At 44.1% G+C, this 27,883-nt stretch overlaps 1 protein-coding gene across 4 annotated transcripts; it reads left to right on the top strand.

Moving 5' to 3' along the window:
• The first annotated feature begins 983 nt into the window (after window positions 1-983).
• dgkd (diacylglycerol kinase delta) lies at window positions 984-26,938 on the top strand. 4 transcript variants are annotated; one of them, XM_029255905.1, is made up of 31 exons: window positions 984-1,280; window positions 3,513-3,623; window positions 4,217-4,297; window positions 9,176-9,253; window positions 11,341-11,445; window positions 11,525-11,657; window positions 12,491-12,597; window positions 13,216-13,341; window positions 13,760-13,862; window positions 14,273-14,435; window positions 14,544-14,652; window positions 15,691-15,830; window positions 15,922-16,009; window positions 16,088-16,182; window positions 16,453-16,552; window positions 17,213-17,480; window positions 18,233-18,385; window positions 18,793-18,921; window positions 19,084-19,180; window positions 19,299-19,409; window positions 21,443-21,539; window positions 21,634-21,741; window positions 22,110-22,223; window positions 22,324-22,458; window positions 22,859-23,013; window positions 23,202-23,313; window positions 24,152-24,244; window positions 24,626-24,745; window positions 24,886-25,003; window positions 25,303-25,433; window positions 25,768-26,938. In XM_029255905.1, the coding sequence occupies exons 1-31, from the start codon at window positions 1,146-1,148 to the stop codon at window positions 25,855-25,857; spliced, it is 3,705 nt and encodes a 1,234-aa protein (XP_029111738.1). In that variant the 5' UTR covers window positions 984-1,145; the 3' UTR covers window positions 25,858-26,938. The 4 variants fall into 4 exon arrangements, with proteins under 4 accessions (XP_029111738.1, XP_029111736.1, XP_029111737.1 ...); XM_029255903.1 differs by lacking the exon at window positions 9,176-9,253 and having other exon boundaries at window positions 1,053-1,280; XM_029255904.1 differs by lacking the exons at window positions 984-1,280; window positions 3,513-3,623; window positions 4,217-4,297 and adding an exon at window positions 6,605-6,772.
• The last annotated feature ends 945 nt before the right edge of the window (window positions 26,939-27,883 follow it).

Below are 27,883 nucleotides of genomic sequence, written 5' to 3' on the forward strand. Positions count from 1 at the left end.
CGGTTACCTTGGGATAGCTCGCCATAGAAGAGTCATTTGGGAAGCTGTAGGTCTGACATGTGTACCAAGTGACCTGCCCATCTAAGCTGGGAGTGCATTAGGATAGTGCGAACACTTGGTAGGCCAGCACGGGTGAGAACCTCCGTCTCGGGAACCTTTTCTTGCCATTTAATAGCAAGAATTCTACGTAGGCATGGTGTGTGAAAGTGGTTCAGTTTTCGGGCATGATGACTGTAAACTGTCCATGTCTCGCTCGCATAGAGCAGTGTAGATAGTACGACTGCGCGATAAACAGCGAGTTTTGTCTGCAGACGTATGCCTCTTCTTTTCCACACATTTGAATGTAGTCTGCCGAAGGTTGCACTGGCTTTGGAAATTCTTGCATTCACCTCGTCATCGATTAGAACATTAACATTTACATTTAGGGGGGCGCGGTAGCACAGTGGGTTGGACCAGGTCCTGCTCTCCAGTGGGTCTGGGGTTGGAGTCCTGGTTGGGGTGCCTTGCGATGGACTGGCGTCCTGTCCTGGGTGTGTCCCCTCCCCCTCCAGCCTCATGCCCTGAGTTGCTGGGTTAGGCTCCGGTTCCCCGCAACCCCATATGGGGCAAGCGGTTTAGAAAGTGTGTGTGTGCGCATTTACATTTATTCCTTTAGCAGACGCTTTCGTCCAAAGCAACGTACATCTCAGCAAAAGTAAGGCTTGCTGAGAACGTTTCGGGACAGTGTGCTTCCCAGGTACGTGACTTTATTCACTGCACTGAACCTTTTTCCAAAGAAGGCTCCGTGCTGTTTACCCTTCCTTCATTCCACAAGTCCCTTTACGAAGAGATGTAAAAACGGGTAAATCACTGTAAGCACGAGCTAACGTGTAAAGTGTGTTCTTAATGAACACAGAAGACATTGATTGGTACACTGATGTCAGCGACGTTTTTCCACTTATTCCGTTTCATTCCATTTCATACGAGCGCCCTTCTGCACCGCGAGTGTTCCGCTCGGGCGCCTCCTCGCGGCTTCTCGCGGCACAGGCGCGTCCTACAGCGGGACCGCGCGCCGTCGCCACTCTGCGCTCCGCACGGGCCGCCAGGCGGCGCCCGCTCCACGCGCTCCACGCTTTGCCGTTCCCAGGGTGATCGCAGCGGTAGTGATGGCGGTGGCGGTTGGGGGGAAGGCCGCGGCCAGGTGCCTGGAGGACTCCTCAGACAGCGAACCGGAGCAGGAGCCTGGAACGCCGCAGAAGCTCATCCGGAAAGTGTCCACGTCGGGCCAGATCCGAAGCAAGGTGCGTTGCAGAGGCGCAGCCCACGGAGGCGAAACCGCAGTCCGGCGCAGGGACTGAGCGGCAGCCGGGCATAATCTCGGGCCCCTGGATGCCTCGGTCTTTCCTGTGTCTGTGAGCCTGCCGGCGAGTTCGCGGCGTCGGCGACCTCGGGCACCGCACACACCCCCCCCACACCCCCGTCGCCCCGGGCGCTTCCGGAGCATCATAACGGTCTCCTGCAGGGCTGCGGATCGCGCGCGGAGCGGTGAAATAGGCGAAGCGAAACCGCGTTTGTTTCCCGGCGCTTAAGCTACTTACTTTCGCCTGTCGCGGACCGAATTCTACATTCCTTTTGCATGCATTTAATTCGTTTGCTGCTGTCATGGTGGATCTTACTGCTGAACTGAAGAGTCGCCGGAATGCGTGGCTGTCGCGGAGCGGGTTGCTCGCGGAGACGCGCGCGCGCTCGCGCCTCTTTAAGTATACGGGACCAGGCGGCACGCGGCGCGGAACGTCCCTCCGGTGTAAATGATCGATTTCGGTGGCGCGCGACGGGACGGGAAACACCGCTTGGTGCCATGTGCGCGCGCTGCAGGTGTGCGTGGACGTGCTTTTCTTTTGTTGCCTCTTCTCTTCTGCTTGTACGAAGTGCGTTTCTCTTCCAACTCCTCGTTCTCAGCGGGATCAGCAGCTAGAAGGGCCTTTGGGATTCATGTCATGATGTAGTGCTAAGAGATAGGGTTAGTGCGAGGCTCTAAGGCATATAATTTATGCCTCTGAGAACAGATGTACTGACACTGCTCTTCTCACACTGCTCTTACTGATCTGATGTGAGCCGTATGAAACAGTTTTTGAACCCTTTGAGTTATTAGCATTTCCTCAATAGCTCCGAAAATGGGTCTGATCTTTGTCTAAATTATAATACTAAACACAGTGTCATTTATTTAACGAACATGCAGCGTCTTACCCTGTTATGTCATGTCTGAGTAAATGGTTAAAGTTTAGGTCATTGATGAAAACGTATGTGAACCAATATGTGTGGAACCTACTTCATTGGCAGTTATCTCAAGAAAACCCTCATGATCAGACGTGCGCAGCAGTTAGGAGGCATACTGGCCCAGTCCTCTATACAAAATTGTTGTGTCACTTGGAATTCATTGGTCCTGCAGTGACTACAGTCCTTCCATGTCCTAAAACAGCAAGGCAGCCCCAGAGCATTACCCTCCCTCCACCCTTCATGCAGTGTTTTGTTTTCTTCTGACACAATACTGTATACTGTACATTTAACCAAAGCTTTTCTTTCATCTGTGCATAGAACATTGTTCCAGTAGTGCTGTGGAACATTCAGGTAGTCTTTGGCAGCCTTGACATGGGTAGCAAAGTTTTTTTTGGGTGTTTTCATTTATGGTGTCATCCATTCCCAAGTGTTTAGAAATCCTTCTGTACATCTTTATAGTCTTAAGATCTTGAACAGCTCTTCTTCTGAGGGCCTCTGAAATCTCTTAGATCAGCCCATATTGCACTTCAACAGAATTGTGCTGTGATAAACAGGTAATGACCATTGTGTGCTTTATGTTTTTTTTATATGACAGGGCAGGTCAAACTCGCGTCTGAATTGATCGGAACACCTGACTCGTTGATCGGGATACTCAACTCCGATTACCCCCTTTTCCAGATGTCGTTATTCTAGAGGTTCATATATTTTTTCCATCAGTGACCTTCACTGTTTAAACCATTTGTTCAGTAAAGATATCGAAATATTTGTGTTCTTTGTCTTTATTATGACAAGGTTAAACAAAGATCAAAGGGCTCAAAATGTTTTCTCACAAGTGTACATTTCACGGGATGTTTCAAAATTTTTTTCATGATGCAAAATGGTTTAGTTATGAATTTCAGTAACTGCCTAATCATTGAGACAACACAGCTGGAAGTAGCAAGTTATTCGTTCTCACAGTTCATGAAACACGGAGGTTTGTGTGTGTGTGTATATATAGTATATATATATATAGACTGTGAAACCTACATATGCTAAGAAGGGCAGCCAGCTCTGCAGCAGCTTCTTAAGATGAGTGGCTATTTTTTGTTTATGCACTAAAAGCAATAAAAAGTTCTTGAGATAACCATGATGCATGGATGGCAGTGACAGCATTGGCCCTCATAGTAAAAGTAAGCGTGGCAGCCGCACAGTCATCCTCTACAGGGTTTGGGCTTGGAGTGATGCTCTTTCTTTGTATCTGTCTCCTACTGCACTAGACTATCCTGAAGGAGGGCAAGTTGATGAAGCAAACCAACTCATTCCAGCGCTGGAAGAAACGCTATTTCAAACTCCGTGGGAGGACCCTGTACTACGCCAAAACGGCTAAAGTGTGTTTGCATTTTCTGTATGTCCCAGTTTGAGAACGTCACTTCTTTACTCATTCCATATAAGAACAATTGCCCATGAATGTTACCCATTTCAATAATTTCAATGAAACTTTTTCAAAGGTTGACCCATGGAAAATAAATAGAGTCTGACTTGTGTACTGATTTAACCAGTTTGTCAGCGAATAACTGTTGTTCTATCGCTTAGGATCCCTTTCTCTAAAGTACCACTCAGGGGTTAGATCTGTTGGCAAAAAAAGGGATGATTAGGTTGTAAACATGGCTTGTTGAATAAAAGTGAGGCTAGTGTTGGCAGGGTCCACCCTGGAATGTGTGCCAGTTGAACACAGAGCTAAATGTATTTGTATCTGCTGTGGAATGACTGACACAAGTAGGGGAGAAGGTGAGTTATTTCAGTATGAGGGTTTAAATTTTGTTGGCTTTGACTATGAAAATGTGATTCTATGGAGATTCTGCAGTCATCAAAAGTCATCACAAAGTCTCTTGTGTCTGAGATGGTGTTCTCACATTTTCTGACATTTTTATTATGTACTGTCTGTGACTTCCTTTATTAATGTATTTACATTTAATTTCAGTCCATCATCTTTGATGAGGTTGACTTGACAGACGCGAGTGTTGCTGAATCCAGCACGAAGAATGTCAATAACAGCTTTACGGTAAGACTCAAGTGTTGCATGTTGTACAGACACACACACTTACTTTTTCCAGTTTTTTTGCTAGACACGTAGACCGATGCTGAGTGAGCTGCATGTGGGCTGTTGTGCTGAATGAAAGTTCCTGTGGGCTCTACTAATGAAGCGAAATTAAGAGTTAGTATCATATTTCCCAGTATTTGCGTGTGCTTGGCTCTTCTGCTGTTCTGTTTACCAATATTTGATGCTTCAGTGTAGGAACGTTGATAAAAAGTGATCCTGAAAGAAGTTGAGCAAGGCCACGGTGACGTGCGTGCATAAGTAGTAACAGAAGAATAACACCAGAATAAATAAATAGTGCAAAGGTAGACAGTACAAAGTGGAAAATGGGCAGTGGATGCAAATAAGCAAAAAGTGGTACTGATGACTCATTGAAGCAATAAGGGTATCTCCCCAACGGCATGACAACTCTATGTAGACTAATGGCTGCTGGCAGGAATGACTTCAGGTAACACACCTAGGGTCAGTGTAACCGGACCAGACTTTTGCTGAAGGTTCCTCTCTTTTTAGCCAGGGCTGCATGCAGGAGGTGAGAGTGATGTCCATCATAGCTCTGACCCTTTTTACAGTCTTTTCTACCATTTTTGTAAAGCGAGTCCAGACTAAGTCCCAGGACCGAGACATCCTTCCTGTTTTGCTTGTTTAATCTGCTGGTGTCACCAGTAGAAAAGCCATTACTCAAGAATACAACATTGAAGACTACAGCAGCTACAGTAGATTGGTATAATATCTGCAGTAGTCACCTGGGCACTCCAAAAGACCTGAGCCTGCCCGTTGCTAGACCACGTCAAGATGTGCATAGCGAACAGAAAGGGAGTCCATACTGTCTCACATGAAGCCCTGCAGCCACACTGACTCTGGTCTGCCAGGCAGGTATTCCATAATCTAGGGCACAATGACTGTATCTCCTTGAACTAACTGTAGCTTCTCTCCCAACAGCCTAGGTTGTATGGTGTTCAGGGTCCTGGATAAGTCCAAAAGTACAGTCCTTAGAGTGCTTTCTGTCTTGTCGCAGTGGCAGTAGGTTCTGTTCAGTAGAATATGGCATTGTCCACCCCAACGTGGTGTTGATAGGCAAACTGAAGAGTGTCCAGTGTGGTCCTGTCCAGTGGTTTGGGGTGCGTCAGCACTAGCATTTCTAAGGGTCTCCGTGATGTTTGAGGTCAGAGCAGCTGGCCAGTAGTGACTTAAAGCTGACTGTTGCACTTTCTTGGTAACTGGAACCAAGCAAGGTGTTTTCCCACACTGCTGGAACGATTTCCAAACCTATGCTGGAGAACTCTGCATATCTGATCTACGCATACATTCAGCACCCTTGTACTGATAGCATCCGTTCCCTGGCTTTTCCCTGGCAAAGTCTCTCCAGCTCTTTCCTTACCTGTCCTCATGTGAAAGAAAATCCAGTTGGCCTGTTAGTGGGGGCGGGGGGCTCATGGCAACAGGGAAGACTCAAGTGCTGATGCATGACTCAGCAAAGGTGTTCCAACTGTGGCTGTAAAGGTTGGTGTGAGATGATAACTTTAATAAATTATTGGTGTCAGATATTAGTGGTTGCTAGTGAATGAATGAATGAATGAATGAATGAATGAATGAAACTTGTTTCTTTGAATTTATGCCTTTGATAGTAACCTGCTACCAAAAGTGCTACACAAGTATATAGAAGACTGTCTTCTTTCATTGAGACTTTAGGTATCTAGAGAGCTGTGTGATTTTGTTGATACACGTCTTATAATTTTGAAGTGTGTTGCCGTCTGTTTTCATTGCGAGTCACAGAGTGATACGTGAGCGAGGTCCTGGTGGTGGACCTGAACGTTCGACCTTTGCTGTTTATTCGATATTTCAGATATCAGACAAGCGTCTTGTGCACTTCACTTTAATACAGTTTAGCAGGCCTCTTTAGTCTGAATGAGGCTGAGTTGTTTGCCCTGGAATCTTTTCTACACATGTTGAATCACCATTTCCTTTGTTTACAGGATCTCAAGTGTTCGTTGTTATCAGCCTCTGCTCCAGTAGACCAGAGTTCTGCGCCGCTCTTTGCGATGTTCTCGTCAGAGCGCTGCTATTTGTGAGCCGTTTGACAGCCAATCGTAACCGCTTTAGCACTCTAGACGTAATAAAGTTGCTTGTTACAATGCACCTCCGCCCTCACACTCCTGATAGGGCTGGTGAGACAACGGGAAGTTTGTCTGAGTCACTCTGACAGATGTGGGAGGGGACTTGCCTGGAGTGGTGCTCGGATGTTGCGAGTAGTATAGAGAACCAGCAGCTCTGACAACAGCTGGACTTTCTTACTGTTTTCCTTCAAGCGTAGAGGGTCCAACCCTCTGCTTTTCCAGTTCAGCGGACACCAGTCCTCTCTCTATAACCAGTTGGGAAAGGTATCAGCTCTTCCAGCGCAGGAGATACCAGCGTGTCTGTCTCACCCTGTACAAACACCAGGTAGGAGACTCATTCGCTGAAAAGGCTCGAAGACGAAGTCCAGCCTGGGCTGTGGATGAGAAGGGCTTTGCAGAACTCCTAAGAGACGCATTAAGGCTGCATTCTGCTGCTCTTTGAAAGTAAGGCTGAAAAATGTCTGGAATGGAAGTGGGTGGGGTTGCAAAAAGGACTCGTCTACTGTGCGGTTGCTCAGTGTTCTCGAGGTACAGTGCACATACATGTACAGTATGCACAATACGTGTGGACTGTGATTACTTTTGTTCAGGATTACATACAAACTTCTCGTGTGACCAGCGCAGGGTTGACTGGCTGTAGTGTTTTATTTCTTAAAGAATTTTTTTTTTAGGTCAACCTTACGTTGTGCAAGGTGTAGCTGGTCCACAAAGACACATAGAGGTTACCTATTGTGTGATGTACGTGGAAGAGAAACAGGCGTTCGTATCATGTCTTTCATGACCAAAGTGTTCACTTGCACATGTGGGACACTCATATTTCTCCTCTATCCCTTCTCATTGTGTTCCACATACTTCCTCCTCTGTCCTTCCACAGGAATTCCTTCAGTCCTCGTCTGTGTCAGTCCTCGCTTTCCTTCACTTGACAAAAGTACAGAGACACGAGGGAGATGAGTATGTGTGTGCGTTTTTGGATCTTCCTTTAGCCAGAGGAAAGGCATGTGACTATTTTTATCCATCTGGGAACAGAGACTCCTTTGTGAGGAGGAAATGGATTTGGGAAGCTGACGTCCGTTCAGTGAAAATAGCTTTTTTCACCAAATCGTGTGACGGCATGTGTGAATCATACATGGACAATGATATGTGTACATGGGGTTATATGCAAATGCACTGCTTCACTGACATGGAATTGCACAAACATGGTATGTTTAGGGTTGATGAAAATATACCTCGGTGAAAAGGTTTCTGTATGGTACCGTATAGAAGTGCTTCGACTGTAGAAACTATGGGAGGAGAAGTATTACGTTCGTAAGACTGAGACCATCAAGAGAAGATGTTCTTTTTATTGGTATGCAATGCTTTATGCTTTTATTGTTCATTAAACTTACTGTTTAATGTGATAATGAAATTCAGAGATTTGTAGAGGCCTTCTCAAAGTAGCTATGCAGCATGCATATATTCAGAGTTGTTGCATCCTGCGATACATTATAGTTTTGCAAATGTTTGTCATTTAATTAATTTTTTTCCAGGAAACATCTTACAAACCATGGCAAGAATTTTTCTTTTTTTTTTTTTGCTTTTTCATACCTAATCTGTTGCTTATAACAAACAGGCAAGTGGCACAGGCACCATAAACTACTGCACTTACGCATGTACACATTCACACATTAAATAACTAAGAGAAAGACGTTACTTTGGGTATCAGAGTGTAAAGGATATTAATAGTAACACACACACACACACACACAACACGTAGTAGAAAAAAATGATGACAAAAACAATGTTCTACCTTAATGTGTCCTTGAACACTGATGTACCAACAGCCTTTGAAATAGCATCAATCACACCTGTTCAAAAAATCCAAATATTCCCCTAGATAATCTAAAAATACCATTCTGTCTCAAACTTGCCCTTATTCCAGCAATCTTAAAACAGGCTGTTAAAGCACAACCTGTTGATTACCTGGTTGCCAAAAACACACAGCACAGCTGTCCCTGGAAAAGTTACTATTGACCTTTTGATAACTGTAGATTCTGGTTTACTTTCTGCTGTGATTCTTATTGAGATTTGTGCTTCTGTTGACACTGTCAAGGTTGCATTTTGCTATCCTGTCCTGAAACTGTCTTTGGAATCTCGGATGTGCTTAAATGGTTAAACTCCTATCTTACTCACCACTGCTTCCGTATTTCTCTCAGTAATTTCACTTTTGAAGTTAGGGGTGTAAAGTCTGATGTTCCTCAAGAATCAGTACTTGGCCCACTGCTCTTTAATGTACCCATGCTTGCACTTGGTCTCATAGTAAAAAAAAATAAATCTTTAGTCATCATTTTGACTCTGTTCATATTCAGATTCTAAGCTATAGTAAACCTGATCAACACTCTAACTGCATTTCTGATATGAAATACAAGCATGTTCTGCTCAACGACATGACCACATTTACGGTGGTGGTCCCATAACATTGTAATGGAGCTGGAAATTTCTTATCGACTAGCGACATCGTAGCGCAACGTGTTACTCATGTGTTTGTGGTGGTGCTGCTGTAAACACACCTACTGTGCTGCCAGTCGTATAAAAGTATAGCACATACAATTATGTACCATCACATATATTATGTATACAATAATGATAATAAACACCTATGTCACTGGTTTGTGTATTTACTATACTGTACTTTTTTATCGTTATTTTACAGTGTATTCTTTCTACTTATAAAAAAAGTTTACTGTTCAAGGTGGCTCAAAACTTCCTACGTCTAAACTGTGACAAGATAGAGGTCATGCTTCTTGGCACCCCCCATCACTTATGTAAGGTAAATGCTGAATTGATATGCGTGGCTAGCACTGTGCTTCAATTTCAGTCCAAATTAAAAAACTTAGGAGCCCTGTTAGACCCTAACCCTCATTTTAGATCCCTGTGTGCAGCACATTGTTAAAACCAGCTTTTTTTTCCACCTGAGAAACATTGCCATTGTGTTCCATAACACTTTTTTTCAGTTGCTACATAAATATGAGTCTTCTCTGGAATTAGCCACTATAATGCTCTTGTCACTGGGCCTCAAAATCCGCCATAGACAAGCTCCAGAGTGTTCATAATTCAACAGCTAAAATCCTCACCAAGTTCTACACAAGAAACCACATCACACCGGTGTTAGAATCCCAGCTTCCTCTAAGATTTCGAGTTGACTTTAAAATCGTCATGTTTACCTCTGAAGCTCTACATGGCTTGGCATCTCTGCTCTGTACCTCTCTGGCCTTCTCTGAGTCTGTTCCCCACCTTGCTGTCTTCATTCTGACTCTGCTTCCTGCACGTACCTCAAGCTCATGTGCATCCTTCTACTGGAGGTACTGTAGGGCTTTCTCCTGTTATGTCCTCAAGACTTTCAGAGACTTTCCTACTATTAGTGCCTTTAAATCCAAGTGTAAGACTTGCACATTTAGTGTTGACTTCAAATAAGACACTTGTGTCTTTTTTCCCTCTCCAATCATTTTTTGCTGTTATTTTCTCTTTATATTTTTTTGTCTTTTGCTGATATCTGGTTAGAACTTAGTAGTTGTTAACTGATTATTAACCATTTTTTATTATTCATGTGTTTTTCTGTTGTTTTATCATTGTACTTTTCTTTCTTTTTACTATAAAGAGCTTTGGGAAACTGCTTTTAAAAACATGAAAAAATGTCTTGTTTCATTATTATTACGTCTGTGCTATGTATAGCGTGATCAGGTGACTGATAACTGAGAACCTTTAAAAAATGTTTTTCCCTCGAGATAGTTCTAACTGTGCCATTTTAGTATTAGTGTTGGGGAACTGCTTATTTTCTCTCAAGCAATGTACCACTAAGACCACAAAGTTGGTCTTTTTTTGGTAACTATAATTTTCTCGGGACTCACTACTCAGACTTTGAGCGCACAGTTTCTCCTGCTGCCTTTGTCAGTATTGCGTTGCATGTTTCTGTGAGCAAATTATATATTTTTTATGATACAGTTCAAAAATTACAATACGTTTCTTAAAAAGCAGGCTTTCATTGTGTCTTTTGGCTGCTTGTTCATTTGCAAAATTGACTTAATCTGAACTGACTCATTTAATTTATTTAAATTGTAAATTCTTTTGGGCTCAGAATGTATTCCTTTACCAAACACACATTCCTCTGTGATGGTGTGTCACTAGCTGTAACTGTAAATTTAGAATCCAATGTGTGTGTATTAGTTTATTATTATTATTAAACTGTTTATTGGAGGTAGTAGTTACTGACTTCATTCAGGCTAAATTCCTTGCTGAAACACAGTACCACAGGTTTCACTTCAGTCAGTGACCTTCTGGGAAGTTGAAATCACTTTGCCACTCTCTGCAATGTAATTATACCTTGAACCTCTTCATGTTTTCAGCAGCAGAGTCCTCAAATGCCAGTATGTCTGATTTTTAGGATCCTTCAAAATATTCAATTCAATTCAATTTATTTTTATAGAGCGTTCTTCTCGCGCAGTGACACGGAGTGCTTTAACACAGGCATAACGCAAGAAAAACAGATACAAACAAAGAAGACAGTCAACTAATGGCTACCATAATAAAGTACTTTTATAGAGCTATAAGTATGCCTACTAGCCACCGGGGAAAGGAACAAAAAGTCCCAAATGAAGGGGGTCCACAAGCCAGTGGTTGCCCACCCCTCCTGGGCATTCTAGATTAAGTAACAATTGTAAGCCAGTTTAACAAGTAATAATGATATTGTTGTTAAATGGTATCTTGGATCCCCAGCTCAGCATGGAACATCTCGTTCATCATGGCAGTTAGTCATCATCCTCAGTCAGCATGGGAATATTTGTAAATAATAAATATAAATATCTATATGGGATTTCAGGACTTGTGTTTTAGTGGAACCCAATGTGCTTTGTTCCCTAGATTATCACTCCTTGTCGAAGGCTAATCTTGTGTGCAGAGAACAGGAAGGAGATGGAGGACTGGATGGCAGCGTTGAGGAGCGTGCAGAACCGGGAGCACTTTGAGGTTAGTGCCGTGCGGAGTGCACGCCTTTGTGCGTTCCTCACCCATAAACCTGAATTTGTCCTTCTTTGCTGCCCCTCAGTCCACACAGTATAGCATGGACCATTTCTCCGGTATGCACAACTGGTACGCCTGCTCTCATGCCCGTCCCACGTACTGCAACGTGTGCCGTGAGGCGCTGTCTGGGGTCACATCGCATGGCCTGTCCTGCGAAGGTACCGAGCTACCTGACACAACATGACTCGCGCTCGCGCACACACTCACACACAGCAGCTGTCTTCAGAGTGCCCCACCCCAGTCGGCAGCTTCCCCCTCCATGCCCTCCTCATCCTGCATGCAGCCATTCCAAAAACACCTCCGTACCAGTTAAGTCAGGAGCTGTTCCTGCAGAGGCTGCAGCGTTCCAGGTGTACAGCGTTTTGGCAGTAGTACATGTAAGCATGTTTAGTGGTCTCTGCCTGGAGGACAGGAAGCGAAATCGTCTCCTCTGCATCGATAAATTCATAATTGTCTCTCCGGCCTCGTTTGATCTTTCGCACTGGCTGCTGTGCCTGGCAGTATTCAGAACGCGCTCTCATTCTGTCTTACTGATGAAAGGCAGCTCTTTAACCGCTCTATCCTTTCACTTGAAACTGTTTACTTGTCTACGACGCGTGTATGCTGTGCAGGTGATTTAGTCGTTCAGCTCAAGGAGCGTGTCTCGCTTTATATACACAGTTTGACTTTATAGAATAGTGATGAACTTTGTGTGTACTGCATCGAGTGTTTTCAGCCTGAGTGTAGTGATTATGCATCATGACTTGTTTGAAAGCTAGAACTCCAGCAGAGTCATTGCTGTTATACCATTAATAGATACTTTATACCTGGGTACTTTCAAGCTGTTATCCAACAATGACTTTGTTAGCTTTGATAGTGGCACCAGTGTAATATAATGCACAATGGCTCTTTAGTGAGATATTTAAGATACTTGAATCCGTCACTGTGTATTCACAGCAGCTCAAACACGTTGCTGTATCCGCTTCCTTTTTCTTCTTCCGCCACCCTTCAGTGTGCAAGTTCAAGGCCCACAAGCGCTGTGCTGTCAGAGCCACTAACAACTGCAAGTGGAGCACCCTGGCATCCATCGGGAAGGACATCATCGAAGATGAGGATGGGGTATAGCTTTGAAACCAGACACATGCGCATGTGATGTCATTTCATCCATATGCAGACACACTTGTGTGTTTCAGAATGGAAAATATTACTTTTCTCTATTATTGTGACCAATGGAGTGATACTATTTCTGGGATACACTGCAATATGTTATTGCTGAGAAGCTTACAGACCTGTGTCAAACTGGTCGCTGGAGATGTTATGCATTGGTCTGGCAAGAATGATGCTTTGAGTCAAAAAGGTTTATTATGTCACACTTAAGATCAAGTTTCTCATGTGCACATAGTACAATGGAACTGTTTCTTTCATATCTCCCAAAGACTAATAAAAAAAATACATATAAACAAAATAATAAATTCAAAACACAATAAATGTGACACCAACATTAAATGCAGCTACAAACAATATATGGAGAAAAAGGACACATCGTATCAGCGGAAATGAGAGTTCCATTCTTAGAGAGCCTTTATGTTCCTCGGTGCCCTCAGAGGATCAGTGCAGATGGAACGCTCGTCCTCATTTCTCGCATATTCTTCATTGACCTTCTGTCACCTTCATTAGTTCTCTGTCATTTTGCCTGTTTGTCTCTCACCCATCCGCGTTGGCTCTCTGCTCCTTCAGATCTCAATGCCTCACCAGTGGTTGGAGGGTAACTTGCCCGTGAGTGCCAAGTGCACCGTGTGCGACAAGACGTGCGGCAGTGTGCTCCGGCTGCAGGACTGGCGCTGTCTGTGGTGCAAGGCCATGGTGAGTGCATCGCAGCCCGTGTGTGTGTGTGTGTGTGTGTGTGTGTGTGTGTGTGTGTGTGTGTGTGTGTGTGTGCTGTTTTTGCCCCTTCTGCATGCAGGTGTGTTTCTTCAGTTTGCATGCACACCTGAATTTGTCTAAGCAGTGTTACACCTTCACACCTCTAATCTTGCATGGCTTGTGGTATATCAGTGTGTCCAGTTGCCTGTTGCAGTTAAGTATCTTACACATGCAAAGAGGCCTCCTGTGCTCGGTAACCACTGTCTTTACAATGTGCCTATATCTGTGTCTGTCTCTGATGGCTACATTTTTATGTTGATATCTGTGGCCATATGCTAGGAGCCTAACATTGTAAGCCATATTGCAGTAGTGTCCACTAAGTGAGTAAACGTAAATGTGATGCTTGTCTTTGTTCCAGGTGCACACAACATGTAAAGAGCAGCTTTCCAACAAGTGTCCCCTGGGTCAGTGCAAGGTGTCTGTCATCCCTCCTACAGCCCTCAACAGCATTGACTCTGACGGTTAGTCTTTTCATCTCTCTGGGAGTGCTTTGACGCTTCCTTTATTAACACTCATACTAAACTGCTCTGTGTCTCACTTGAGAAACTCCATTTATACTCCTCCTCCTCCTCTTTCTCTGCGCATAGCACACCTAGCATTAGATAAATCTTAAATCTCTTCCCGTATTTCTCCTGAAACATTTTTAAATGTACTGCCCACCTTTAAAATCCACCTCTTCCATCTGTGTTAACCCTTTCCTTCCATCTCTGTAATATGACACTAATACTTTTTCAGACTTTTTTCCTTGAGAACCTTTGTCCTGGGTGTGTGCTCCTAAATCATCTGCTCTGTGTGCGTGTGTGTGTGTGAGGCACTCTCCCTCTGTGTGTACATGAGACAGGTCTCTAAGTGATCCTTGTACTTTGCTCAGGGTTCTGGAAAGCCTCGTGCCCGCCTTCATGCACCAGCCCCCTCCTCGTCTTTGTCAACTCCAAGAGCGGAGACAACCAGGGTGTGAAGTTTCTGCGTCGGTTTAAACAGCTGCTGAACCCCGCCCAAGTGTTTGACCTCATGAATGGAGGGCCACATCTCGGGTTAGTGTACCACAAAAAGTGCTTTGACATATAACTATGTGCATGAGAGTCAAAAAAGTGTGTGTGTGATACTGAGCTCAGTTTGTAAACACTACCTGTCTCCTGCAGCTTGCGACTCTTCCAGAAGTTTGACACGTTTCGTATCCTGGTATGCGGAGGTGATGGCAGTGTAGGCTGGGTGCTGTCAGAGATTGATGCTCTGACTCTACACAAGCAGGTACACCTCATTCTATCACTATCTACTGATTTTTTTCTGCAGTATGAGCATTAGGGCAGTCATACTTTCTGACCATTTTGTACACCAGAGAAATGTAAAAAAAGACAAAAAAAAAGGAAAGAAAGAAAAGAAAAAAAGTAATTCACTCACACATTCATGGTTTACTGACAATTTAGAGCCAGCACTCCACCTGAAACATGTCATTGGGCTGTGGGTGGAAACAGGAGCACCTGGAGAAAACCCACACAAACTGCACACAGCCGGGGGTGGATTTGAACCAGGTCTCAATGCGCAGCCCAGAACCTGTGACGTACTCATGCGAGCTGCTGAGCTGCCCTCTTCACAATGTTAGGCTTGTACAACTCATAACTGCAGAAAGGGTTTGAGGATAACGATCACATGATGACGATCTAAGCTGAAATGCTCTGCCACGGTTAAAACAAGATCAGCGTAGGACTAGACAACATTAGCAGGATCACTGTTCCCAAATCAGACTTGCAAAGATGCACTGTGGCTAAGAGCACAGTGAGATGTGATGGAGGAAACGTGAGAGTACCATAGAGGAGCAGGTGCTGGACATTAGCGTGAGAGGTTGGTCTTCAAAAGACGCGGGAGCAGACCTGATATTGAGCAGAAGCTCCTTTTGTAGCATGGCACCCGGGAGAGAATGAGTGACCTGTTCTGCTGTGTCTAGGGAGAGCAGCTGCAGAGAACAGCTTGCCAGAGGGGCAACAGAGCTTACATGGCAGATGATGGGGGGGAGTCCCGTGGTGGAGAAGAGAGTCATGTAGACATCCTTCAGTTAGGCTGAGTTTCTTACAGGGGCTCCTAGCAGGAATAGGGAAAAGCCGGTGGAGAAGCATTATTGCACAACCATTATTTTACCACTTGCAAGAAGGAACGTTTGGAACGAGCTGAAGAGCACAGCAGATGCAGGAAGCGCTTCCTCTGTGGAAGTGCACTGCCAGAACCTGGAGAGAAGAGGAGTGAGAGCAGTGCTCTCAGTGTGATTCCCTGGTTGCTCTTGTCTGATTGCAGTGCCAGCTGGGCGTGCTGCCACTGGGCACGGGGAATGACCTGGCACGCGTGCTGGGATGGGGCTCTGCCTGCGACGATGACACCCAGCTACCCCAGATCCTGGAGAAGCTGGAAAGAGCCAGCACCAAGATGTTGGACAGGTGAGCAGTACCACTGGGAGCAGGTAGTTCAGAGGTCACTGAACGCGTACACAGGTGGTGGTGTGAGCGCAGCCGTGTCTCTCCTTCGTAGATGGAGCATCATGGTGTATGAGACCAAGTTCCCACGGCAGCATTCCAGTTCCACAGTAACAGAAGACTACTGCAGCGATGACTCTGAGGTATTATCAGTGAGTCTGTGCCCTGTTGTTTTGCTGCTTTCAGTTCCCAACTGCGGTAACTCTCTCTACATCTCGCAGGTCCAGCAGATTCTGACCTATGAGGATTCGGTCGCTGCTCACCTGTCGAAAATCCTGACCTCAGACCAGCACTCTGTGGTCATCTCATCGGCCAAGTGAGTGTGTCCATCTCATCTTCCGTCTGCCTGCCTGCCTGTGGGATCTATTGTACTGTTTCCCTGTGTGCCCTTCGCGTCTCTAATCGCAGTGTTTGTATATCTAGGTGTTTTTATTTCTGTCTGTCTGTCTCTGTCCTCTGCGTGCATCATGTACGGGTACTTGTCTCTTTTGTCTTTTTCGTTCCAAGTCGTAATTGTGTGTGTGTGTGTGTGTGTGTGTGTGTACACGTGTGCGGGCGCACGTATGTGTATTTGTATGTCTTACAGGGTGCTGTGCGAGACTGTGAAGGATTTTGTTGCTCGTGTGGGAAAGACGTATGAGAAAACCCCAGAATGCTCGGAGGATTCGGAAGCCATGGCCAAAAAGGTGAGCACCTTCACCGATATGCGCCGCCTCATTGTCGGGAAAAATTACCATTTGAATCTCGTAGTAAGGGTTTTGGGACTGTCATGGCTTTCCTGTTATTTATTGCTATACAAGCGTTTCTTGTTCTTCATTAATTTGCCATTTTATGAGCTGCTCACAATTCAAATATCATTGAATTAAACAATCTGAAGAAGGGTTAATGCACTTTTTGATTTGTGTGAAGCCAGATTTGTCGTGGGTGATCTGTAGTCAATCAATCAATCACTTAGCTATTGCAAATGCCTGGTTAAACAGGCCACATAATGACCAGTAAGTTCACTTTAACCATATTAGTGACCACTAGTATTGGAGAAAAACACTGTCTCTCTATTATAAATACCTCTAGTATGATCAGAATTGGTTTAGCACAGTTTCAAGGGGCATTTTTGGGGCTAGGCATGGAAAGCCTTGGCTTAGCTGACTCGTCCATCCAATGCAGGTATTATCGATATGCCCATTTACGTGGTGAAGGTTGGGTTTGTTGTTGTGCTCATTACTTTTCTTCATGCTACACATAGCAGGGCACCACCTGCAACTTGTACTAAAAGCTGTCAAGTTCCGGGTTGTGTCTTTTGACTGGGTTTTATCTGCTGGAAGCTCAAGTGTGTCTGATTGGTGCAGTGTGGGGTGCTGAAGGAGAAGCTCGATTCACTGCTGAAGACTCTGAACGAGGAAGCGCAGGCCTCCGTGGTTCTTCCCACACCTCCTCCCACGATTGCCGAAGAGCAGGAGGAAGGTGAGGGGCTTCTGGTGACCCCTCCGCCTATACCCCCAGCGCCATGCTCCCCTCGAAGCACCTCTGCCATCTTTAAACCACGGGAACAGCTCATGCTTAGAGCCAACAGTCTGAAGAAAGCAATTCGACAGATCATAGAGCACACAGAGAAAGGTGAGACAATCGTGGAGCTGATAGAAAATGCAGAGTTTTACATGAATTGCAGCGATCAATGAGCTCCGTAAGAGGCAATGCTGGATGAGAGGAGTCAGCAAGAATACAGGGCACCTACAGAAAAGTGCAGACACACACACATTTTCAGAACCGCTTGTCCCATACGGGGTCGCGGGGAACCGGAGCCTACCCGGCAACACAGGGCGTAAGGCCGGAGGGGGAGGGAACACACCCAGGACGGGACGCCAGTCCGTCACAAGGCACCCCAAGCGGGACTCGAACCCCAGACCCACTGGAGAGCAGGACTGGGGTCCAACCCACTGCGCCACCGCACCCCTCCCAGAAAAGTGCATGTGATTACTATTTTAAACATTTGTGATTTGGTTTAAGTAAAAAAAAAAAAAAAAAAAAAAAAAAAAGAAAAATATTTGTATTTGCATTGTTTAGTCAAACCTGTGTCACCTGTTCCGTTTTAAAAGTGTCTAGTATTCAGTTTTTCATGTGACTGATTACATACCGTAATGGTCCTTTTTTTTTGTCATTTCATTTTTCCGTAGTACACACTACAGCTGTCTTTGTCATGTCACATTCTGGAAGGCTTATTTATTATGAAACAATGTGGAAGGAAGGAAGGATGCCAGAAATGCCTGGGAAGTGAATTCTGTACAGATTGTGCTGCTGACCTCTCCCTCCCACTGTGTGTGTGTGTGTGTGTGTGTGTGTGTGTGTGTGTGTGTGTGTGTGTCTGTCAGCGGTTGATGAGCAGAATGCTCAGACGGAGGAGCAGGCATTTGCTCTGACCGCAGAGGAGGAGGCTGATATGGAAGAAGAGGAGTGTGTTTCCCTGAAGTCCTCTTACAGCAGCAACACCTGTCGCAGCTCGAAGGCTCGGCCCTCTAGCAGGAGTGCGTACTTCCTCTTTACAGCATGTTCCATGGTGATGTATCAAGGTGCTATTTCACATATACACTTCTTAGGTGAACACTTGCATGAATCACATCTGCATAAAATGGACATATGTAAACATAAAATGGATAAATATGTAAATGTAATCCTTGATTTGCGCTACAATTGCTAAGTCTTTAGGAAACATTTAGAAGATGAGCACAATGTGGCAGCTCTGTATACTGCATGGAGCAGTGACATTCAGCCCGAATGACATTACTGATTCTTCATTCACAATCGTCATTGGTTCTCGATTTTTGATCCAATTTGAGACATGGATTACGGGGCTGTTATTTCTTAGCTCGTTTTTCGATTTTTCTCGACTTTGCTAAGCAGTACATTTGTCTTTTTGTGCTATTTTCTGTAGTTTCTAAGTCACCGTGCGAGAAGCTGATCAGCAAAGGAAACCTGTCTTTAGGTAGCTCAGCCTCCCTGCCTGTACAAACAGGAAGCCGTGACAACATGCCTATGCTCAACGCGAAGATCTTGTACCCAAGTAAGGCTTCCTTGCTCTTTCCTCTTCTTGGTATACATGTCAGCACACACTGAGCTCTTTGTGTGTCACTCTGTCCAGGAAGAGCTGCAGTCTCTGCTGTATATGCTGAGAAGCTCTTCTAGACTCCGTGTTAATCCAGCATTGCTTTCTGTTGCCACACAGGCCTCAGGGCTGGGATGTCTGGGTCCCTCTCCAGCAGTTCAGTTATCAGCAGATTGCTGGTCAATGCAGATCCCTTCAACTGTGACCCAGAGAACTTGTGAGTTGTCAAACCCATTGTCGTGCAAACATCTCTTGAACCTGTTCTTTTCCAGTGACTCAGTCATACCCTGTAATTGTTGGCATTCATTTTGTGTTTTTGTGTGTGTGTTCTCCAGGGAGTGCTACACAGAGAAATGTGTCATGAACAATTACTTTGGAATTGGATTGGATGCTAAAATTTCTTTGGACTTTAACAACAAGCGGGACGAACATCCGGAGAAGTGCAGGTGACCTCTTTGAATACCACATTCACGCAACACCACTTTCCACAGATCATTGCTCAGCACTTAGAAACACTGTCCACATACTGCCTCCATAAACTGTCTTTCCTCATAGAGAATCGCTCTGCATATGTTTTTTGCATGATGTGAGCATATCAGGTAATTCAATTGAAAAAACTCACATAATGAGCTGTCGACTATTACAAGACATACCTCACGAGAAAACACTTAAGTGCAAAATATCCTGTTAGGTTTCTTTGCAGCAGACAAATGGCTTCACTTGCGCAAATCAGTTGCAAAGAAAGCCTTGCATTCTTTAAAACATGAAGTGATAACATATATGGAATTCTGTTGTTACAAGTAACTTTGTATTGTTTGATTTTCTATTTTGTTGGTAAGTATCCTTTACCAGTAGCTTCCCAGAGAGGAATAATGTGTGTTAGCAGTCATTAAAGTAATTGCAATCGCCTAGTTAGAAATTGTTAAATAATAACAATAACAAAAATATGTATATATTGCAGATAAAAGCTTCTCCAAGCAATAAAGTAGAAACCCATGTTTGACCTCAGAGACCAGGTTCTGTGAAGGGCCTGCTGTATGACTGCACCACTTGATTTCATGTCTATGTAAATAAACTCTGCACTTCAGTCCACTATAGTCCCAGACCCCATATTTCTGACAATGTGGGCCTTGAGATTATTTTAACAGCCAGGTTTGTTTGTATATATAGTCACATGCTGCTTAACGACTGACTGCATATATGACGGTGGTCCCATAAGATTATAATGGAGCTGAAAAATTATCGACTAGCGACGTCGTAGCCATCATAATGTTGTAATGCAAAGATGGCTACGACATCGCTAGTCAATTTTTTTTTTTTTTTAGCATGTTCATGGTGCCGGTGTGAACAAACCTACTGCTCTGCCCATCGTATAAAAGTATAGCACATACAATTATGTATAGTACATAATACTTGATAATGATATAAACAGCTGTGTTACTGGTTTATGTATTTACTGTACTTTTTAATCATTATTTTACAGTGTACTCTTTCTGCTTATAAAAAAATTTTACTGTTAAACAGTATGCTGTGTTATGCCAGTAGCAGTGTCATAAATCTTGTGTTTACTGCATCGAGGCTATACCATCTAGGTGTGTATAAGTACACTCTATGATGTTTGCACAACGACAAAATCGTCTAACGACGCATTTCTCAGAACGTATCCCTGTCGTTAACGAACACGTCTGTACGAGGAATTTGTCTTTAAAGGTGTCCTTAGCAGTTCTAAAGCTCTCTACATAGTTTCAAATAAGATTTTCTCTGTTTTTAAATAATATGTTTGATGCGTAAACGTAAGAACCATTTGATGTATAAGTACCGTCAGTGCTAGTGTGGACTGCGACATTAACTTATTGCTGTATCATAAATAGCATGTCCCACATTCCCTCTCTTCTTTCCGTCACATATTATAGCTGCAATGTATTAAAGCAGCTGCGCAACCCAGATGCAGGTGAACCTTTTTCAGCTCACAAACACATTATAAATTTTACCCATTTAAGTGAATGATAATGAAGAGTTCTTTTTAGGAAAATTAACTTCACAGGATCTTCAGTAAACGAATTATGGTCTTTATCCAAGGGACACCGGTGTTTTGAAAGTAATGTGGTGTTATGCCCATAAGTACTGGACACGTTTTATTCTCCTTCATGCTTGTCTGCAGCACATATGTTCTAAATATTTCCCAACAGCAAGAACTGAAGGCAGTTTATATGATTTCTTTGCTTGTTCTGCTGTCAAACAACGTTCCCAAAAAATGTGTAAAATGTTCAAATCTAGAATTAAAAAAAAGAGAACCAGTATTTCCACTGAAAATCAATTACAATCATCCGTTCCACTGCATAGATATCTTAATACCCATTCCTCTCCCGATTTCTAGTGTTGCCTAACATGGCTCACTCCAGACACAAACCTCTATATACACCATTGCTGTATAGGCTATACCCTCACCTACAATATTTACCATTGTTGTGCTGTTTAGGAGCCGCACCAAGAATATGATGTGGTATGGAGTCCTGGGCACCAAGGAGCTCCTGCATCGCACGTACAAGAACCTGGAACAAAGAGTTCTGCTGGAGGTAGGACATGATGAGGATGGGTGTAGCTCATGTTAATGTATGCAAGCACAATGTGTTCAATGTGTGTGTGTGTGTGTGTAATTCTTTCCATCAGTGTGATGGCAGGCCCATCCCACTGCCCAGCCTACAGGGCATTGCTGTGCTCAACATACCCAGCTATGCTGGGGGAACCAACTTCTGGGGTGGCACCAAAGAGGATGATGTATGTACTCACCCAGCACAGTAATACACTTGTTGGTCTTCATGGAACTGAGTGCATCTGTAATGCACTTAACTGTATCCCAAAAAAACAAAAGACAAATGTCCCCCCCCCCCCATATATGTGATTAATTTGTATAGCCTATGGAATTTATATTTTGCAGAATTTTTTTTTTTTTTTTTTTTAAATTTTACCATGTCAAATTTTATAAATGAACAAACAACGAAATAAAACAAATAATTTCAAATTTATGTTTAAATTTGATTTCCACATGGACTGTACCAGAGATATACAGTCAGTTTTCTTTTTCTTAATATGGTCTAATGTGGTGCATGGATTTGTGTATGAGAGAGGTGTTTCTCTTACTACAGACCTTCACTGCTCCCTCATTTGATGACAAAATCCTAGAAGTCGTGGCTGTGTTTGGCAGCATGCAAATGGCTGTGTCACGGGTCATCAACCTGCAGCACCATCGCATTGCCCAGGTGAGAAACCTAGCCTAGTAACCCTAACCTGATGAGAAGCCACAGGCCTGAGGGAGGGACACATGATCTTATACTCTGTACCACCTGATCCCCCACACAGTGCCGGACAGTGAAGATAACCATCCTTGGGGATGAAGGAGTGCCGGTGCAAGTTGATGGCGAGGCCTGGGTGCAGCCACCAGGGTACATCCGCATTGTTCACAAGAACCGCACGCAGACTCTGACCCGGGACCGAGTGAGTAACACTGAATGTACACATCAGCATACACACCTTCAGCATTCCAAATTCTATATAGTGATACACAAATACACATAGGCAGGAAGACAAAATAACACAAACATGTCAACATAAGCTATATCACAAGATTTGGCCATCAATCTTTACTTAGAATCAACACTGAGTTTTGTAAAGACTAAGAGTTTCTGACTCTTAGGCAGTTTTCTTTCTTTAGCTGTAAGTAGCCAGTTGCATAACTTCAGCTTAGGCCCATTTTTTTTTCACACAGATGTCATTATTGTGTAATGGTACTAGATGTGGCATGTAACCAAAGGACTGTTCCACGTATGAAATGGACTTGTGTATAGTTTGATGCTGATGATGTCATTGGAGACAAGATAGCACTCTTCTCAAACAGGCTTTTGAAAACACACTCAAGTCCTGGGAAGACAAACAGAAATGTGAATTCCCCCGTCCGTCGGCCCAGCATGCACTGCTTCCTGAGATTGTTTCAGAGGAAGAGGCTTCTCAGATCAACTTATTTGGCCAGGCCGCTGGAGCCCTCATACGCAGGTGAGAGAGGTTTTACCTGTACACGCATATACCGAACTGTTACTAGGAAGGCGGAGAGAGGCTGACTTGAGCAGTGGTGACATGCCAGATGCAACCTGCACGCACTAATGTATTTTAGCTGCAGTGTGGAAGCTCTGGGGCGTCACCAGTGCTACAGTGTTTAACTTTTTCTACATGCCTCTGCATAGTATTCGAGAGATTGCCCAGTCTCATCACAACATGGAACAAGAACTAGCTCATGCCGTCAATGCCAGCTCTAAGGCCATGGATGTGGTTTACGCCAAGTCCAAGAACAAAGAGGTGAGTCTCTTTCGCGCTACACGTCAACGTAGTTTTTTCATGTTCTCCTTATATTTTGTTCTGCGTAAAAATAATTACAATAAATAAATAAATGATCTAGGGACAGCTGGTAGTGTAGTGGTTAGAACTTCTGCCTTTGGACCCAAACTTTGCAGGTTTGAATCTCACCTCCGGCTGTAGTACCCTTGAGCAAGGTACTTACCCTAAAATTCCTCCAGTGAAAATTAACCAGCTGTATAAATGGGTAAATAATGGTAACCTTAACATTGTAAGTTGCTTTGGAGAAAGGCGATGAATAAATGTAAAATGGATCACTTGGAATTTATACAGTTTCCAGATGTCTAAGATGAAGAATACTTGTCAGAAAGACCAATTCCAAGGCATCAGCCTGTTCAGTGATACACACCTATGATGTGTGAATTTAATGCTCAATTATTAGCGCAGTTTTGCCAGCTACAGCAAACTCAAAAGCAACAGAAATAGGGTTTTCGTTTTACTTATTCTGGATACCTGTTTTAATACCTATAAAGATTGAATTGCACTGTGTTTGTATGTTCATTATTGTTGATTATGTAGTATTATTATTGTTGTTGTTGTTGTTGTTATTATTATTATTATTATTATTATTATTATTATTATTATTATTATTATACATTATACCATTGTCCAACATACCTTACATGTATATGTGCTGCAGGGTGGCAATCATGTAATAACAAGATATGTGGCAGCAAAACTACAGATCATCTGTGACTAAAAGCATGGAATAATCTGCAAAAAACATCAAGTATGTCCCTGAGAGACCTGAAATGCAATAGTTTATATATTTTATTCATAGGGTCTTAACTGCAGTGTAGTGATTCAGATGGTGAGCAATGTGAAGGCTCTTCATAATGAAACTGAGCTGCTACTGGCTGGGAAGATGTCTTTGGTGAGTTCCACATACAGGCGACATACTGTGCATGTGTGCACACATACACACCAGTCATTAGATGCAAAACATGCAATGTTTGTGTGTGCAGTATTGCATGTATTTATGAAATCTTTAACCAAATAAGCGTGTGTTTAGTTGATTGTGTGTTTGTTTTTATGTGCAGCTAACATGCATGGATGCATCAGACTCTTGTCTTTGTAAATTTGTGTGTGGAGCTTTTTGAGAAAATTTGTTTGACCACACTGGGTAGTGTGTGTGTTTGTGGTCTGGTTTTTTTTTTTTACTGATATATTTTGTTGATTATGTGTGTGTTTCTGCAGCTCATATATGTGTGTGTGTGCATGTTTTTTGCATCATTCACTGTATGTATGTCTTCAGCAACTGGACCCTCCCCAGAAGGAACAGCTCAGCAGTGCCCTGGCCAGTGTGGCCCAGCAGCTCCGCAGACTGGCAGACATACTATGGCTTTGCCAGCACATCGAGCCAACAGATGATGAGGTACCTAGGTCGCCTAGCATCTGCGTCCACACGCTCCACCCGACTGTCATGGTACACGTTTCCCAAGTGTTTATTTCCACACCCCATACCCACCTCTCACTCAGGCTCCTGTGTTAGCTCTCCTTTTGCACTGTGTACAGGTACACCTGATGGACTTGTCCAAGCGCAGCCGAAGTGCCAAGTTCCGTCTCGTCCCCAAGTTCAAGAAGGAGAAGAACAACAAGAACAAGGAGACGAGCAGCACTCTTGCTCTGCCAGGTATTCCTCTTCCTGTCCTGGTGCCACTGCTGCTGTGGCCCTGGGCAAGGCCAATCTGGAACCGCTGTGGTCTCTGGGTGGCTGGTTGCTGAGCTCCAGAGTGTTGCCACACTGCAGCCTTGCGCACGTCAGGCAGCCCCTCATCATCCATGGGTTCTGCCTACAAAAAACGGGGTTTGCAGTCGGCATCTAGCCCCGCAGTTTAGCATGCTCTGCGCGGTGGCATTGTACTGCAAACTGTGGCCGCTCTGGCAGCTGTGCATGCGGTGGTTGGGTTCTGAAGCAGTTCCTTCCTGCAGTACATCAGTGGGGTACGGAGGAGGTTGCAGCCTGGCTCGAGCTCATCAGTCTCCCAGAGTACAAGGAGATCTTCATCCGCCACGACATCCGTGGAGCAGAGCTGCTGCACCTAGAGAGGCATGACCTCAAGGTATTGCTCACACCTGCTGCTTCTCACTTGAGCCTGAAGCATTTTTCTCCTGTGGGGTTTTCTCTGAAGCTCTTACATGATCTTGGCTTTACCAGGTTTTATGTGCTGGGATGTGTCCTGATTTTTCTGTGATTATTTGTGTCTTTTTGTTTTAGTGCATGAAGTGGCAGCATTGGTTGGGCTGTATGTCTTTAAGAAGGTCCACATTTATATAAAAAAAAAAAAAAGAAATGTATATTTGCTTTTGGAATTACGGAGTAACCAGTTACTTTTGTGCCCATTTTTGTGTACGTTAATTTTAGGGCTTAGAGGCACAAGTGTGTTTGTCTTACAGGACCTGGGAGTGACCAAAGTGGGCCACATGAAACGGATCTTGCAGGGAATCCGAGAATTGAGCCGCACCAGCAGCGCCAGCGAGGTCTAAGTTTTCTTTTCTCGCCCTGTGTGTGTAGCAGTGTGGTTTGAGCCTGAGAGGGACCGGACCCCTGCGCATATCCCCGATCAGAACTCTAAATGGGATGTGAGCCAACTAATCATATCAGTGTGCCTTTGTTGCCCAGAGTCGCAGCACTCTCACATAGAGCAGCCCTTTACCAAAATATCAGCTCCACAGGGGAGGGCAGCTTGGATCAGAGTCGCCTTCAAATGCAAGGAGATGTTGAATCAAGCCAACAATCTCTATATGAAGGGACTGCTTGGATCATCCCAGCCTCACTACACTGGGGAAGTGAATTCCTGGAGGATCAGCCTACATATAGAGATAGCATGAGGAAAAAACCAACATGAGCAGGCAGCAGATAACTGAATATGCGAACATCAGCAGACGGAGCAAAGTGCCGAAACCATTAAACTCTGCCTTGCATTCATTATTTCATACCAGCATTCGAAAGCTGTGCCCTAGGATCCGCTCACTCTGGCCTTTGATGTCCTATCGCTAACGAAAGGACAAGCAAAGGCGCAAGTGGTTGGAACCTGCTGTCAGGGTTCAGCCACTTCTGTACATCTGTGGTCAGCTGTCACGATGTCTCCTGTGCCGTCTGTTCACTGCACACTCCAGGTGTTCCACAGTGAGTTGGAGGCATTCAGCACAAAGGAAGGATCACTTCGGAATGTCTTATTTGACTGCGTTCAGTTAGATCTTTTTGTTCACATACCAGTGAAAGTTTACGTACATGTGGTGTATTGCAGGGTGGGAAGACGGATGCGGCTCAGAAGAGCTGCGTTCATCCCCCTCTAAGTGCTCATGATTGCTGTCAACCCTCCCCACTTGTCAGTCTGTGTTTTTCGTAGCAAAAGTGCCGTTATATTTGAGGCCCTCTGTTCTTATCCAGGGTGCTCCAATTTGTCTACCTGTTCTCTATTTATTGATAATTTATATGAGAGAATAATTTTGTGAATTGTGCTCTGTTCTTTTCTTTGTGTACAGGGCCCCTGTTGAGGGCTGTAAATACATTGTTCTTGTACAGAGAACCAGCATCTTCCAGTAATAAACTGTGTCTCCAGAATGATTCTGTTTTTGTGTCTTTGTGCAATGCTTTACTGTCAATATGTTTAAGGGTTTCGGGTGCATGGAGAGGTTATTTACATTTACTCATTTAGCAGATGCTTTTCTTCAAAGTGATGTACGCCTCATAGAAAATACAAATGTGTGCATTACATTAGCAGAAAGACACTGAGATGCAGATGCATGATTCCAAAGTACAGTTACTTTCCACCATATGAACTAATGTACATCACATGAGTAGCTGCATAAAACTATCGATGATTCCTGATCACCTTCCTTCTTTTTTTTTCTTTTTTTTATATTAACGTTTATATTACAGCAGTAGCTGTGTGAAGGTTTATTCATTGTTTAACAGGTATGATCTCAAAGTTATAGTGCATGAACTCGAGATCATGGGTGATGTGAGTCTGGAAGAGATGAGTTTGAAGACCCTTTTTAAATATAGACAGAGATTCAGCAGTTATGAGTGAGAGGGTGAGGTCATTCCAACTCATTGGAGCCAGAACCGAGAACCTTCATGCTTTTGGACCTTTTGTGCGTGGGACCACCAAGCGGGTAGAGGTGGAGGAGCGCAACAGTCTGATTGGGGTACAGTGGATGATCAGGTCTTGCAGATATCTGGAAGCAGTTCCATTTATGCTTTTGTAGACCATAACCAGAATCTTGAATTTGATCCAGACAGCTATAGGAAGCCAATGCAGAGATGAGAAGAAGAGGTACATGGGAATGCTTCAGCAAGTCAAACGCACCTCGGGCAACACCGTTCTGTATCAGCTGTTCAAGTTCAAGTAGCTGTTGAGGTTCAGTGGCAGTAGCTGGAAGGCCACACAGAAGAGAGTTGCAGTAGTCCAGGCGGAATGTCTCACTCTCCGAATCTGAAATCTCTGATCTCCTGATATTGCACAGAGCCGCCACTTGCTTGCTTGATCCGATCCCATCATCACTT

The sequence above is a fragment of the Scleropages formosus genome, chromosome 10 (assembly GCF_900964775.1).
Source record: "Scleropages formosus chromosome 10, fSclFor1.1, whole genome shotgun sequence".
In the NCBI taxonomy this organism is placed as follows: Eukaryota; Metazoa; Chordata; class Actinopteri; order Osteoglossiformes; family Osteoglossidae; genus Scleropages; species Scleropages formosus.

Bases quoted from the DNA above. Each gene is read 5' to 3' on its own strand.
- dgkd (XM_029255905.1), top strand. From the start codon at position 1,146: ATGGCGGTGGCGGTTGGGGGGAAGGCCGCGGCCAGGTGCCTGGAGGAC. The intron at 17,481-18,232 runs GTGAGACAATCG...TGTGTCTGTCAG, and splicing joins CATAGAGCACACAGAGAAAG to CGGTTGATGAGCAGAATGCT. The intron at 21,540-21,633 runs GTAGGACATGAT...TCTTTCCATCAG, and splicing joins AACAAAGAGTTCTGCTGGAG to TGTGATGGCAGGCCCATCCC.